General features: G+C 45.0%; 1 protein-coding gene across 5 annotated transcripts in view; it reads right to left on the bottom strand.

Annotated features, from left to right (window-relative positions):
• Positions 1–16,805, bottom strand: part of CDC42BPA (CDC42 binding protein kinase alpha) — a 157,347-nt gene that overhangs the window by 85,930 nt on the left and 54,612 nt on the right. For all 5 annotated transcript variants that reach the window (XM_073556374.1, XM_073556377.1, XM_073556375.1 and 2 more), the window contains exons 2-3: positions 12,830–12,921; positions 7,469–7,552 (exon numbers count right to left, since the gene is read on the bottom strand). In XM_073556374.1, coding sequence (XP_073412475.1) covers positions 7,469–7,552; positions 12,830–12,921 — 176 coding nt within the window. The remainder of the gene's footprint in view (positions 1–7,468; positions 7,553–12,829; positions 12,922–16,805) is intronic.

Here is a 16,805-nt window from a genome sequence, read left to right as displayed (position 1 = left end):
ACTGCCCCCCTATGTACAAGAATATAACTACTATAATACTGCCCCCTATGTACAAGAATATAACTACTATAATACTGCTCCTATGTACAAGAATATAACTACTATAATACTGCCCCTAAGTACAAGAATATAACTACTATAATACTGCCTCCTATGTACAGGAATATAACTACTATAATACTGCTCCGTTTTACTAATACTATAGATGATGTTTTTAGACAGAAATAAAGACTAAGCAAAATTTCTCATAAACTGACATTTGAGGACGAGTGCAGGCTTTACGTTTACCGCTAGGACGTAGATGTGGAAGATTTTGTGTTTTACATTCATGTTTCATATTTCCCAGATTATAATAGAGAAGTTTCCAAATAATTAAAGCAGCACAAGACAAGGATGGATCTATGACTCAGGAGACATCTGGGGACCACAAAAACCTCAGCTTCACTTATTGAGGAGAGGAGGGTTGCACCCAGAATGTTTTACAAGAGCAGTAGAGACCCCAATCTATAAGACATCGCATCTCAGGAAGACGTCTTGGACGAGGCTTCTTTCGCTCCGTTGCTGCCATGGAGAATTCTGTTTATCAAATATTTTGCCCTGGGAAAGAGTCAGGAGAAGGGCAGAGAACGTTTTCCTGGCATCGACGCTCACTTTTCCCTAAGGTCTTATGAAGACATCGGACACCTGTGGCTGCATTGCAGCGGAGGAACTACAAGTCTAAGCAGGCCATGCATATAGACTGCTGCCACAGATGCAGTGCAGGTATCTTACAATTTGCAGATTATCACCTAAAACTCACTGCTCTTCAGTCTCCTCCGAAATTTCCATATGTGCCAAGCGTTGTTCATTCTGAGCCTCCTGTTTCATGAATAGAATACCATGAGACGTTAGGACTGACACCGGCACAACAAGAGAGACTGAAAAATAGAACTGGGGCCTGTAATGCTCAGAAATAATGCTGATTTGTTAGCCGCTCAGAGTCAGCAGAAAGCTGGGTGATCAGCTCTATACATTTTAGCTATGGTAGCGAACACCCCCGTCCAATTAGCAGTAAAAATAAAACTAATGATTTGCATAAACAGTAAAGTATTTACAGTTTACAACCACAGACCAAAACCACAAAACCACACGTGACAAGGAAACTAAGAACGGCAAAGATAAAAGAAGTGACGGGAAGGGCGCCACTCATCTCCGCCGACATAAAGATGGGAGACAGGGAAATAAAAGTATCGGAATCGCCTGTGTTCTGCTAATCTACGTGCCGCCGCCCCCAGCCCCCCCCCCCTGCCCATTATAAATAGGCACACAATGAAAAAATCTACTAAATTCACACGTCCAATATACGAGTCTGCGTGCCACCTCGTCTTATCCGGGCCAGTAGTGTTTCATTGACTCCTACACATGTCCAAGTGTCACTTGATTTTTTCCTCCCCGACTTCCAAGAGTCAATTTTTCTTTTACTTTTTCAATCTATGGAGGTGATTCAAGCTTATATTAAAAAAAAAAAAAATCTTCATTTTTACCCAATTTTTAAATCCCCTTAAGGTGATTTGATCGCTTGTGAAGTACACTCGCAGTCTTTGTTTCATAACAGGATCAATATGGCGGTGGCGAGCGTCTTCAGCAGGCCTCCAATTGCTTTAACAATCCATCAGTTTCCGGTGACCGCAATGCAGGATGCTAGTGCACCTGTGATCGTGCCATTTTAAATACGGTAGTGAAAGTGATTGGTAGTTACAGGCAGATGCCAGCTATATACTACAGCTGACACCGCCACATATTGGTCCGGGTTCAGTTCCTGAGCCCGCTACATACACAGGAACCAGACAGACATACTACCATGCTGCATTCATCTATCCTTCAACTTTGACCAAGATTCCTGTGCCTTTGTAGCTCACACATCCTCAAAACATCTGCGATCCACCTCCATGCTTTACAGTAGGAATGGTGCTCCTTTCATCATAGGCCTTGTTGACCTCTCTTCAAATGTAACATTTATGGTTGTGGCCAAAAAGTTCAATTTTGGGCTCATCACTCCAAATTACCTTGTTCCAGAAGTTTTGAGGTTTGTCTCTGTGCTGTTTTGCGTATTGTAGGTGAGATACTTTGTGGCATTTGCGCGGCAATGGCTTTCTTCTTGCAACCATGCAGCCCATTTTTCTTCAAGTGCCTCCTTATTGTGCATCTTGAAACGGCCAAACCGCTAGTTTCAATGAGTCCAGTATTTCAGCTGATGTTATTTGTGGGTTTTTCTTTGCATCCTGAACAATTTTCCTGGCAGTTGTGAAGACATTATTGTTGGGTCTACCTGACCGTGGTTTTGTTTTTACAGAGCCCCTGATTTTCCATTTGTTAATCGCAGTCTGAACACTGCTGACTGGCATTATCAATTCCTTGGATATCTTTTTGCATCCCTTTCATGTTTTATACAGTTCAACTACCTTTTCCTGTAGATCCATTGACAATTCTTTTGATTTCCCCATGACTCACAATCCATAAACGTCAGTGGCTGGATGAAAGATGCAAGAGTCTGTCTGGATCCTAGAAACTCACTCAGCTTTTATGCACACACACTGATTACAAGCAAACAGGTCACAGGTGAGGATGTTACCTTTAGTGGCCATTCAAACCAATTTGAGTCAATTTCTGTGCATGTTATCAGGCCAAAATCACCAGGGTATGTGAACTTTTGATCAGGGTCATTTGGATGTTTTGGGTTGTCATTATGATTTAAAAAGAGAAAACACAGTAGTTTGACGATAAATGGCTTCACCCAACCACTATCCATGAGTGGAGAAAAAGTTTTGGTGTTAGCATTCATGTTCTCTGAAAAAAAGCCAAGAAAGCAAAAATTCTTCCGGGGTGTGTAAACTTTTAAGCAAAACTCTATATTCTTGTATACAAGGGGAAGAATTTTAGTTGTATATAAAATAATGATAATTATAATTTTGCTTCATACTGTGACCATGGCATATATACACACCGGCTCAGCATATAGAGGGAACTCTGCTTTTAGCACTTTGGGTTTTTCGCTTTACATTTTTCCAGTTTCTTATATGCAAATCATTAAAATAGTTTCCGTAGCCCCAGCCGTGGTCAGTTTACAATGTCATCTAGTTTACACTTGGGGATATGAGATGGCGAAGTCAATCATTTGCAGTCATGCAGAACATACCGGGGCAGATTACAGATAGTCGATGCACATATAACCCCATGTGTCTCACCCGCGTAACAGCCCACACACAGGTAATTGACTGTGGTCGGGAACAATTCAGTATAATGTTACGCTGCTGGATTACTATTATTCTTAGACAGAAATAGTAGATATGACCCATTGGGGGCTCAGGTTTTACAGTGTGGGGGAGGGGGCTCACTGCTGATAATTACATAAGCAGCCGAGTCTTAATACAGGCGTCCATATTTGCTCTCGTGAGACTGTTTCTGGTCACCCGGACGGTCCTTTGCAGGCACTAATGCCTCACGCGTCCTTCCCATTTTTCGCCATCAGGCTATACCTTTTATGACGGAACAATGAATTTGTGGATACTATATGCAGGAAGACTTCCTAATTTAATTGCTGTAGCATAAAGTACATTTGGAGCCCCCTAAGCCGGCGGTGTCCACCCCACCCGACATCCATATTTGTGTGTCATCTATTACAGTGAATCCGGCACGTGGGCGTCTACGCCGTCCAGCAGATCTTAGGGGCCATATATAGCAAGGCCGTAAATTCCTACTATAAACACCGGGCCGCTGTTTCCAGGGAACATCATAATATTGAAGTGTTGAAAGCGCAGAATAAACCTCGTTTTGGAAACTCCACTTAACGTGTGGTAGAGCCGCCGACTGACGAGCGAGAGTTTGCGCCTGAGAAATTATTTTTGGGGGAAAAAAAAAACCAAGCCATCCGACAAGCTGCAAACGGTAACGGAAAGACAGTCACGAGACGGAGGCCATTAAGGTGGATTATCTGCAAGTGCCTTAAAGGGGCTGTCACGACTTTATAGGTTATAACCTCTATGTAGGAGGGGGTTTAACTTGAAAAATTAATGGGGGTCCCAACACTGAAAAAGAGAACAGAGCCCCCCATTTGAATGGTGCAAAGTTTGCGCATGCGCCACTGCTCCAGTGATTATCGGACTGCTTATACTCCGCTATCTGCGCCAGTCCCATAGATAATTAATGGATCGGTGGTGTGCATGCTCATACTGAGGCATCTTCACCTGTACCATAGGCAAGGAATGGAGCGGGGGTGGCATGCTCATACTAAGGCATCTTCACCAGTCACATAGGCAAGGAAAGGAGCGGTGGTGTGCATGCTCTTCAGGCATCTTCAACTGTCCCATAGGCAAGGAATGGAGCGGTGGTGCACATCCTTATACTCCGCTATCTCCGGCAGTCACACAGACAATGAACGGAGTGGTGGTGCGCATGCTTATACTCCGCTATCTCCGACAGTCACTCAGACACTGAATGGAGTGGTGGTGCGCATGCTTATACTCTGCTATCTCCTGCAGTCACAAAGACAATGAATGGAGTGGTGGTGCGCATGCTTATACTCCGCTATCTCCGGCAGTCACACAGGCAATGAACGGAGAGGTGGTGAGCATGCTTATACTCCGCTATCTCTGGCAGTCACACAGGCAATAAATGGAGTGGTGGTGCGCATGCTTATACTTCGCTATCTCCGGCAGTCACACAGACAATGAACGGAGTGGTGGTGCGCATGCTTATACTCTGCTATCTCCTGCAGTCACAAAGACAATGAATGGAGTGGTGGTGCGCATGCTTATACTCCGCTATCTCCGGCAGTCACACAGGCAATGAACGGAGAGGTGGTGAGCATGCTTATACTCCGCTGTCTCTGGCAGTCACACAGGCAATAAATGGAGTGGTGGTGCGAATGCTTATACTTCGCTATCTCTGGCAGTCACACAGGCAATGAATGGAGTGGTGGTGCGCATGCTTATACTCCGCTATCGCTGGCAGTCACATAGGCAGTGAATGGAGTGGTGGTGCGCATGCTTATACTTCGCTATCTCTGGCAGTCACACAGGCAATGAACGGAGAGGTGGTGAGCATGCTTATACTCCGCTGTCTCTGGCAGTCACACAGGCAATAAATGGAGTGGTGGTGCGCATGCTTATACTTCGCTATCTCTGGCAGTCACACAGGCAATGAATGGAGTGGTGGTGCGCATGCTTATACTCCGCTATCGCTGGCAGTCACATAGGCAATGAATGGAGTGGTGGTGCGCATGCTTATACTTCGCTATCTCTGGCAGTCACACAGGCAATGAATGGAGTGGTGGTGCGCATGCTTATACTCCGCTATCGCTGGCAGTCACATAGGCAATGAATGGAGTGGTGGTGCGCATGCTTATACTTTGCTATCTCCGGCAGTCACATAGGCAATGAATGGAGTGGTGGCGCGCATGCTTATACTCTGCTATCGTCGGCAGTCACATAGGCAATGAATGGAGTGGTGGAGCGCATGCTTATACTCCGCTATCTCCGACAGTCACATAGGCAAGCAATGAATGGAGTGGTGGTGCGCATGCTTATACTCCGCTATCGCCGGCAGTCACATAGGCAATGAACGGAGGTGGTGGAGCGCATGCTTATACTTTGCTATCGCCGGCAGTTACATAGGCAATGAACGGAGGTGGTGGAGCGCATGCTTATACTCTGCTATCTCCGGTAGTCACATAGGCAAGCAATGAATGGAGTGGTGGTGCGCATGCTTATACTCCGCTATCGCCGGCAGTCACATAGGCAATGAATGGAGTGGTGGTGCGATGCTTATACTTTGCTATCGCCGGCAGTCACATAGGCAATGAATGGAGTGGTGGTGCGCGTGCTTATACTTTGCTATCGCCGGCAGTCACATAGGCAATGAATGGAGTGGTGGTGCGCGTGCTTATACTTTGCTATCGCCGGCAGTCACATAGGCAATGAATGGAGTGGTGGTGCGCATGCTTATACTTCGCTATCTCTGGCAGTCACACAGGCAATGAACGGAGAGGTGGTGAGCATGCTTATACTCCGCTGTCTCTGGCAGTCACACAGGCAATAAATGGAGTGGTGGTGCGCATGCTTATACTTCGCTATCTCTGGCAGTCACACAGGCAATGAATGGAGTGGTGGTGCGCATGCTTATACTCCGCTATCGCTGGCAGTCACATAGGCAATGAATGGAGTGGTGGTGCGCATGCTTATACTTCGCTATCTCTGGCAGTCACACAGGCAATGAATGGAGTGGTGGTGCGCATGCTTATACTCCGCTATCGCTGGCAGTCACATAGGCAATGAATGGAGTGGTGGTGCGCATGCTTATACTTTGCTATCTCCGGCAGTCACATAGGCAATGAATGGAGTGGTGGCGCGCATGCTTATACTCTGCTATCGTCGGCAGTCACATAGGCAATGAATGGAGTGGTGGAGCGCATGCTTATACTCCGCTATCTCCGACAGTCACATAGGCAAGCAATGAATGGAGTGGTGGTGCGCATGCTTATACTCCGCTATCGCCGGCAGTCACATAGGCAATGAACGGAGGTGGTGGAGCGCATGCTTATACTTTGCTATCGCCGGCAGTCACATAGGCAATGAACGGAGGTGGTGGAGCGCATGCTTATACTCTGCTATCTCCGGTAGTCACATAGGCAAGCAATGAATGGAGTGGTGGTGCGCATGCTTATACTCCGCTATCGCCGGCAGTCACATAGGCAATGAATGGAGTGGTGGTGCGATGCTTATACTTTGCTATCGCCGGCAGTCACATAGGCAATGAATGGAGTGGTGGTGCGCATGCTTATACTCTGCTATCTCCGGCAGACACGTAGGCAATGAATGGAGTGGTGGTGCACATGCAGTAAGTCATTGTGGAGCTTTTCTGATTTTTCAGAGTAGTGGCACCTGTATTCCCATTACAGATTTCTGGAGCATCTCCTCTGAGAACTCTAAATTGTGCCAATTCTCAGTTATTCCTCCTGGGAATATATTAATGGACTGACCACAGGTGCAGCCGTTACCCCGCTCCGCATGACGCGCTCCTACATACTCTGATCCCATCAGCTCAGACTTCACACCTTCTTATCAATGTCACCCTATATTCCAGGTGGAACAATAGAGAAACCACACAACGAAGATTCCTACTGGTCAAGGGCATGAATATAGTATTGATCATGTGTTCGAAACGGACAACAAAAGCAATAATGCCCATTTAAAGGGACATTAATCTAAGAATCCTCCCCGATCCGGTTCTGTTAAGAAGGTGGGGCTTAAACCAGATTCCTCCCACCTTTACAAAACATCCCGTTACCTTGGATGAGAATGTGATGGCGACACAGAATGAATTCTACCTGGTTTCTTTTTATGCTTTTACAAATTTTGAGCTACGACACAATTACATTTACTGCCACTTTAAGAGAACTGACTGCACAGCAGACGCCGGGGGTCCCTCTCACCTCCGCTCTTTTCAGCATCTCCCACTTATTCAGTATCTTCATGGCAAACACCTTATCCGTATTTTTTAATTTCACCACGGCAACCTGCGAGAAAGAAGAGGAGAAGTCAGGGCCGCGCCTGGATTATAACTACCGGGGAATACAGAGACCTTCCAATAGAGAAATGTCAGATAACAGAGAGTAACAGCAGGAGGAGAACACTCACTGAGCTACGTCGAGGAAAAAATAGACTGAGGCAAAACACCTAATGCACTTAAAGGGGGATTCCATATTCACAAAGTAGATTGTGACAAATTGGGACTGTTAGATCGGCTACACCCCAACTGAACGTGAAAGGGGCCACATCCAGGGCCAAACGCTAGAAATGGCTTCAAAAACGGTTCCAAAACATTACGGGTTACATGATGGCAGTAACATTACAGGTTATACTATGGCGGTAACATTACAGGTTATACTATGGCGGTAACATTACAGGTTATACTATGGCGGTAACATTACAGGTTATACTATGACGGTAACATTACAGGTTATACTATGACGGTAACATTACAGGTTATACTATGGCGGTAACATTACAGGTTATACTATGGCGGTAACAATACAGGTTATACTATGGCGGTAACATTACAGGTTATACTATGGCGGTAACATTACAGGTTATACTATGGCGGTAACATTACAGGTTATACTATGGCGGTAACATTACAGGTTATACTATGGCGGTAACAATACAGGTTATACTATGGCGGTAACATTACAGGTTATACTATGGCGGTAACATTACAGGTTATACTATGGCGGTAACATTACAGGTTATACTATGGCGGTAACATTACTATGGCGGTAACATTACAGGTTATACTATGGCTATGGCAGTAACATTACTTGGTTACAATGTGGTGATAACCTTACAAGTGATAATAAGGCTGTAATATTATAGGCTATAAAACAACAGCAACATCACAGGTCACATTCCAGGTCTCCACAATCTTCCTGGTAAAGTATTTTTAGTAAAGGAAGTGGGTCGCTGAAAGTATTTTCCATTAATAAAAGGTCTCGCTCAGATCAGAAAATATTCTAAAACTTTTTTTTTTTTTTTTTTTTTAATTGTAAATATAATAAAAGGAACGTAGAGCAACCGGACCACAAATAAATTCACAAATATGTCCAGAGAGGGTCTCCAGGAGGCTGGCAGCCACAATAGAGGCTTTGTACACATCCGGCCTCCTGGCAGCTACAAGGTTAACCCCCGGCTAATGAGACATTTTACTAGGAGTCATGAGATGCAGACAACCTCATCATGGGCCTCATTCTCTGTATGATCAGAACATCAGGAGAAAACTTGTGTGGGAATGAGTACTTGGCACAGCCATTAAATGAACTGACCCTACAAGATCATCTCCTAAAATACTCTGTGCTGCTGGGCGTTCCTTCAATTTTGTCATTCCCACCTGACTCCACTCTCCCTACATGATGACATGTTGTCCCCTGACACGCAGCCGTCCTCCCAGACATTATCCCTTTAAATGGAAGGTTTGTCGACTATTGAACTACTGATTGTCGTGTGACCGGGGAGAGATCGCAGGAGCAGAGCCGGTGCGGGAGGCAAGTACGCAGCAGAATATATTTTATACACACATACACACAAAGTTAGGGATATTTGGCTTGCCAGCAAAATTTATGGAAAAGTGAAAAGCTCCAGTGATATTTTCTCATGACGGTCGGGCATTTCTGTAGAAGCAGCGATGGTGATTTCCTATTTATTGAAACAGTGCTGTGTGTACCCCCAAAAATGTCAGTGTCTCAGTAACTTGTCCTGGGGTCTTGAGCATGAACTACAGCTGACAACGACGCCTCCTGCTGGTCACAAGTGGAGTTACTGTCTGCTGAGACATGGCGCCCCACACTTACAGGAGGGCGACCCTCAGGTCATTGAGGTTCTGGGGTACAGAGTTATGAGCCTCTACACGGAGACTCGGCTGATCCCATAGGTTTCTATGGGATTCAGGTCTGGAGAAAGTGCAGCCGCTCCATGTGAGGCCCCCAGTCTCCAGCAGCCGCTTCCCAATGATGCGACCTCAATGAGCTGGAGCATGGTCGTCCATGAAGATGACATTAGGCCGCTAGTCCCTAGTCCAGGGTAGATGCTCCTGGCCCATGGTGGCGGGGTCAAGTACCTTGCAGGGCGTCTATAGGGCTGCCTTTCTCTGACTCTTCAGTCTCTGTATCTGTCACCTGCTGATGTCTCTGTGACTCTGAGCTCAGTGGCCTCTTCCATCACATCCTCCCTGAATGCTCACCACCGCGAGGTCCTGGTCACCAATTGTTAAGGATCTTCTTGGCCTCATGATGAGGAGGACGGTTTAATACCAATTCTAATTGAACCCCGATATTTCTTGACCAATTCATGGATCAAACACCTGTTGGGAATTTTGCCAATAAGCTCGTTAGAGAACAGAAAGTTGTGTAAAAAGTACTGAGACGTTGAACAGTTGGATGTGGGCATCCGAAAGTTTACAGGCGTCACATTAAGTTCACCTGGAAAAGGTTACAGGGCATTTTAGGATCGTACTGAAATTTTACCCAAAAGACAAATATCCCTAACTTTTTCTTAGCAGTGTATATATATCTATATACAGCTCTGGCAAAAATTAAGAGACCACTGCACAGATTTATAAAAATCATCTTCTCTCCATGTCTGACAGCCATTCCATTCCAGTGTCAGTTGAATTCCAGCCAGAGTACACCTCATTCTACTTAATGTGCTTCTGATTAGGTGATCACCTGAACCAAATCTTATTTAATAAAGGAAAGTATAAAAAACCCTGCTGTGGTGTTCACAATCCTCCTGCAATAGGATAAGCCGGATGGCAAAACAAGTGCTAGTAATATCCCAAAAGTAATGGGAATGACAAAATAACTTTTCACCATGCCAAAAAAGTTGAAAAGAAAAGTCTTGAGTGAGGAAAAGGGGGGCTCAATTCTGGCTTTACTAGCAGAGGGATACAGTGAGCGTCATGTTGCCTCCATCCTAAAAAACTTCTAAGACGGCAGTCCATTACAACAAGGTGAAGCAGCAGACATTGGGGACAACAAAGCTACAGACCGGCAGAGAGTGAAAACGACTCTCCACTAACCGGGATCACCGTCATCTTATTCGAATGTCACTCAGCAACTGCAGGATGACATCAAGTGACCTACAAAATGAAAGGCAAATGGCAGCAGTGGTGAAGTGAACGGCAAGAACAGTTCGTATCTGGCTCCTAGAGGCAGGGCTCAAGTCATGTAAAGCTAGAAAAAAGCCTTTCATCAATGAGAAGCGAAGGAGAGCCAGGCTGAAGTTTGCCAAAGACCGTAAGGATTGGACCACAGAGGACTGGAGTAAGGTAATCTTCTCTGATGAGTCTAATTTTCAGCTTCGCCCAACACCGGGTCGTCTAATGGTTAGACGGAGACCTGGAGAGGCGTACAAGCCAAGGTGTCTTGCATCCACTGTGAAATTTGCTGGCGGATCGGTGATGATCTGGGGATGCTTCAGCAAGGCTGGAATTGAGCAGGTTAATCTTAGCGAAGGACGTATGAAGCTGCATACAAGGTTATCCTGGAAAAACAGTTGATTCCTTCTGCTCAGGCAATGTTCGCCAACTCTGAGGACTGGTCTTTCCAGCAAGACAATGCGCCATGCCACACAGTTAGGTCAATGTGTGGATGAAGGACCACCACTACCAATCCCTGTCATGGCCAGCCCAATCTCCAGACCTGAACCCCACAGAAAACCTCTGGAATGTAATCAAGAGGAAGATGGAGAGTCACAAGCCATCAGACAAAGAAGAACTGCTGACATATGTGTACCAGGAGCGGCATAAGGTCACCTAAAAGCAGTGAGAGACTGGAGGAAAGCAGCCAAGACGCAGGAAAGCTGTGATTAACAATCATGGGGATTCCACAAAATAATGATTTCTGAACTGTTCCTGAGGTAAAACATTAGTATTGTTGTTTCTAAATGATTATGAACTTGTTTTCTTAGCATTATTTGAGGTCTGCAAGCACTTGCATTTTTTGTTCTTTTGACCATTTCTAATTTTCTGAAAATAAATACAAACTTTAATGCTTGGAAATTTGGAGACATGTTGTCAGTAGTTTATAGAATAAAAGAGAAATTTACATTTTACTCAAAAATATAAAGAGAAAAATCAGACAAACTGAACATTCTGCAGCGGTCTCTTAATTTTTGCCAGAGCTGTATGTACACACAATTTTTTTTTTTACCGAGCGCTGATGTAGACGGCCATAAATTTACTACGCTCGGTCGTTATCAAGTTAATACATGAGAGGACAAGTCATTGCCTCCAGAAGGTTAACATACTCCATTCCTAAAATACTCTGTGCTGCTGGAGGAACCTGCTTAGGCCTCCATACAAAAAAAAAAAAACCCTCCAAGTGAAAGGGGGAAATGCATCGCTCATCATCCACCATCTGGATGCAGCCTCCCACCAGCAGATGTATCAAAAGCTGCAATACGGGAATAAACGGCGCAATCGGTTTTCCAAATAATAAACCTATTACCATAGTTACTCAGGAGATTTAACCACTTAATGACCAGGGCAAACCACAGTACACTCTGGCAGGCCACCACCTACTCCTGGGGGTGTTATTACCAATCCTTGCTACGTTTATGATGCACAGAGTTGGACTCTTATTCACAGCAGCGCAGAGCATTTACAGGACAGGGATGTAAGAGATGGGGAGGAGGGGAGTGGAGGCTCGGGGAGGTCACAGACTCAGAGGGGTCACCAGCAGCGCAGAGCATTTCAGGACAGTTTCTATATGTAAAAAGGGCAGAGTCACGATATATCAGTAATGGTAGTGATGTCACGATATAAAATAACCTCCCCCCCCCGACCTTGTTGATTACCCCCCGGCAGATTGAGGGTTAATCACGAGCGCAGAACACACGCTCGCGAGGATCTGCGCAGGGAGTAAACAAACCTTAATGAGCCTGAGAACCGTAACAGGATCTGGAGTGCAGTTCATACCACGACATGATGCTTCCTCGCTCATCACATCCCATCTCTAGACATTGTGCCAGGAATGCGGGTAATCGCCAGCGGCAAAACCACACGGCAGCTCTCAGCAAGGAGCAAACCTCCATAAAGAGAGCACCCCCAACAAAACTAGAGGAGCCGGACTCCAATCATGGCACAATGTATCACACCTTCTCCTGGAATGCTCCTTTAACCCCTTCCAACTACGGTCCAGACAAGGGATGAACCAGCTTCGGGGACCCTGAACGGCAAGTGCTACTTATAAAGCGCTGCCCTCTTCATCACTACAGAGCTTGGTCATCTAAAGGTTCCTCACCTCCCCGAAGGCTCCTCTTCCAATCACTTTTAGGATTTCAAAGTCTTCCTTATGTAGCCGCAACTGCTTCACTTTTTCGGCAAACGGTTTGGCTGTTAAAAAAAAAAGAAAAGAAAAAAAAAAAATTTAATTTTCTGCTTTTTTGTCAACAATTTCATAATCTGTAACATTAAAATTCAAAGGATTTATGAGTTATTTCCAGAAACAGCTCCACACTTCTCTACAGGCCGTCTGTGGTACTGCAGCTCAGTGACATTCACTTCAATGGAGCAGTAATACCAAACAGAACAAACGTACAGATGAGGCGCTGTATCTGGAGGAGGAATAGTTGGGGATTGGGCAGCTATCAGCCATGGTGGAGACACAGCAGCAACAAAGCCCCTAACGCTGGAGGACCCGACACTTCCCTCCATTACTCATACAACCCATCGACTCCAAAAGCAGCAAAAGGCATCTCTGTCCCTCCAGTGACCCTGCACAAAAATACACATTATACCCAAGAAGCAGAAACATTTCCCAGAACTAAAAGAAGAAAACATAAGAAAAGCATCAATTGCGGTAAAACCATGTGTCCTTTGTAACAACTCCGGATCAGTACAAGAGTGACTGCACCAGCAGAATAGTGAGTGCAGCTCTGGAGTATAATACAGGATGTAACTCAGCATCAGTAATGTAATGTATGTACACAGTGACTGCACCAGCAGAATAGTGAGTGCAGCTCTGGAGTACAATACAGGATGTAACTCAGGATCAGTAATGTAATGTATGTACACAGTGACTGCACCAGCAGAATAGTGAGTGCAGCTCTGGAGTATAATACAGGATGTAACTCGGGATCAGTAATGTAATGTATGTACACAGTGACTGCACCAGCAGAATAGTGAGTGCAGCTCTGGAGTAATACAGGATTTAACTCAGGATCAGTAATGTAATGTATGTACACAGTGACTGCACCAGCAGAATAGTGAGTGCAGCTCTGGAGTAATACAGGATGTAACTCAGGATCAGTAATGTAATGTATGTACACAGTGACTGCACCAGCAGAATAGTGAGTGCAGCTCTGGGGTATAATACAGGATGTAACTCAGGATCAGTAATGTAATGTATATACACAGTGACTGTACCAGCAGAATAGTGAGTGCAGCTCTGGGGTATAATACAGGATGTAACTCGGGATCAGTAATGTAATGTATGTACACAGTGACTGCACCAGCAGAATAGTGAGTGCAGCTCTGGAGTATAATACAGGATGTAACTCAGGATCAGTAATGTAATGTATGTACACAGTGACTGCACCAGCAGAATAGTGAGTGCAGCTCTGGAGTAATACAGGATGTAACTCAGGATCAGTAATGTAATGTATGTACACAGTGACTGCACCAGCAGAATAGTGAGTGCAGCTCTGGAGTAATACAGGATGTAACTCAGGATCAGTAATGTAATGTATGTACACAGTGACTGCACCAGCAGAATAGTGAGTGCAGCTCTGGAGTAATACAGGATGTAACTCAGGATCAGTAATGTAATGTATGTACACAGTGACTGCACCAGCAGAATAGTGAGTGCAGCTCTGGGGTATAATACAGGAGGTAACTCAGGATCAGCAATGTAATGTATGTACACAGTGACTGCACCAGCAGAATAGTGAGTGCAGCTCTGGGGTATAATACAGGATGTAACTCAGGATCAGTAATGTAATGTATGTACACAGTGACTGCACCAGCAGAATAGTGAGTGCAGCTCTGGGGTATAATACAGGATGTAACTCGGGATCAGTAATGTAATGTATATACACAGTGACTGTACCAGCAGAATAGTGAGTGCAGCTCTGGGGTATAATACAGGATGTAACTCAGGATCAGTAATGTAATGTATGTACACAGTGACTGCACCAGCAGAATAGTGAGTGCAGCTCTGGAGTAATACAAGATGTAACTCAGGATCAGTAATGTAATGTACAGTGCCTACAAGTAGTATTCAACCCCCTGCAGATTTAGCAGGTTTGATAAGATGCAAATAAGTTAGAGCCTTCAAACTTCACACAAGAGCAGGATTTATTAACAGATGCATAAATCTTACAAACCAAAGTGTTATGTTGCTCAGTTAAATTTTAATAAATTTTAAACATACAAGTGTGGGTCAATTATTATTCAACCCCTAGGTTTAATATTTTGTGGAATAACCCTTGTTTGCAATTACAGCTAATAATCGTCTTTTATAAGACCTGATCAGGCCGGCACAGGTCTCTGGAGTTATCTTGGCCCACTCCTCCATGCAGATCTTCTCCAAGTTATCTAGGTTCTTTGGGTGTCTCATGTGGACTTTTATCTTGTGCTCCTTCCACAAGTTTTCAATTGGGTTAAGGTCAGGAGACTGACTAGGCCACTCCAACACCTTGATTTTTTGCCTCTTGAACCAGGCCTTGGTTTTCTTGGCTGTGTGCTTTGGGTTGTTGTCTTGTTGAAAGATGAAATGACGACCCATCTTAAGATCCTTGATGGAGGAGCGGAGGTTCTTGGCCAAAATCTCCAGGTAGGCCGCGCTATCCATCTTCCCATGGATGCGGACCAGATGGCCAGGCCCCTTGGCTGAGAAACAGCCCCACAGCATGATGCTGCCACCACCATGCTTGACTGTAGGGATGGTATTCTTGGGGTCATATGCAGTGCCATCCAGTCTCCAAACGTCACGTGTGTGGTTGGCACCAAAGATCTCGATCTTGGTCTCATCAGACCAGAGAACCTTGAACCAGTCTGTCTCAGAGTCCTCCAAGTGATCATGAGCAAACTGTAGACGAGCCTTGACATGACGCTTTGAAAGTAAAGGTACCTTACGGGCTCGTCTGGAACGGAGACCATTGCGGTGGAGTACGTTACTTATGGTATTGACTGAAACCAATGTCCCCACTGCCATGAGATCTTCCCGGAGCTCCTTCCTTGTTGTCCTTGGGTTAGCCTTGACTCTTCGGACAAGCCTGGCCTCGGCACGGGAGGAAACTTTCAAAGGCTGTCCAGGCCGTGGAAGGCTAACAGTAGTTCCATAAGCCTTCCACTTCCGGATGATGCTCCCAACAGTGGAGACAGGTAGGCCCAACTCCTTGGAAAGGGTTTTGTACCCCTTGCCAGCCTTGTGACCCTCCACGATCTTGTCTCTGATGACCTTGGAATGCTCCTTTGTCTTTCCCATGTTGACCATGTATGAGTGCTGTTCACAAGTTTGGGGAGGGTCTTAAATAGTCAGAAAAGGCTGGAAAAAGAGATAATTAATCCAAACATGTGAAGCTCATTGTTCTTTGTGCCTGAAATACTTCTTAATACTTTAGGGGAACCAAACAGAATTCTGGTGGTTTGAGGGGTTGAATAATAAATGACGCTCTGAATAAACTTTTCACAATTTAAAAAAAAATTAAACAAAGAAATAACATTCTTTTTTGCTGCAGTGCATTTCACACTTCCAGGCTGATCTACAGTCCAAATGTCACAATGCCAAGTTAATTCCGAATGTGTAAACCTGCTAAATCTGCAGGGGGTTGAATACTACTTGTAGGCACTGTATGTACACAGTGACTGCACCAGCAGAATAGTGAGTGCAGCTCTGGAGTAATACAGGATGTAACTCAGGATCAGTAATGTAATGTATGTACACAGTGACTGCACCAGCAGAATAGTGAGTGCAGCTCTGGGGTATAATACAGGAGGTAACTCAGGATCAGCAATGTAATGTATGTACACAGTGACTGCACCAGCAGAATAGTGAGTGCAGCTCTGGAGTATAATACAGGATGTAACTCTGGATCAGTAATGTAATGTATGTACACAGTGACTGTACCAGCAGAATAGTGAGTGCAGCTCTGGAGTATAATACAGGATGTAACTCGGGATCAGTAATGTAATGTATGTACACAGTGACTGCACCAGCAGAATAGTGAGTGCAGCTCTGGGGTATAATACAGGAGGTAACTCAGGATCAGCAATGT

This window comes from Dendrobates tinctorius, unplaced genomic scaffold (genome assembly GCF_039654945.1).
Source record: "Dendrobates tinctorius isolate UK_male_01 unplaced genomic scaffold, ASM3965494v1 ptg000232l, whole genome shotgun sequence".
Taxonomy (NCBI): Eukaryota; Metazoa; Chordata; class Amphibia; order Anura; family Dendrobatidae; genus Dendrobates; species Dendrobates tinctorius.
Note: the sequence above shows the minus strand (reverse complement) of the source record. Positions and strands in the feature narration are given on the sequence as shown.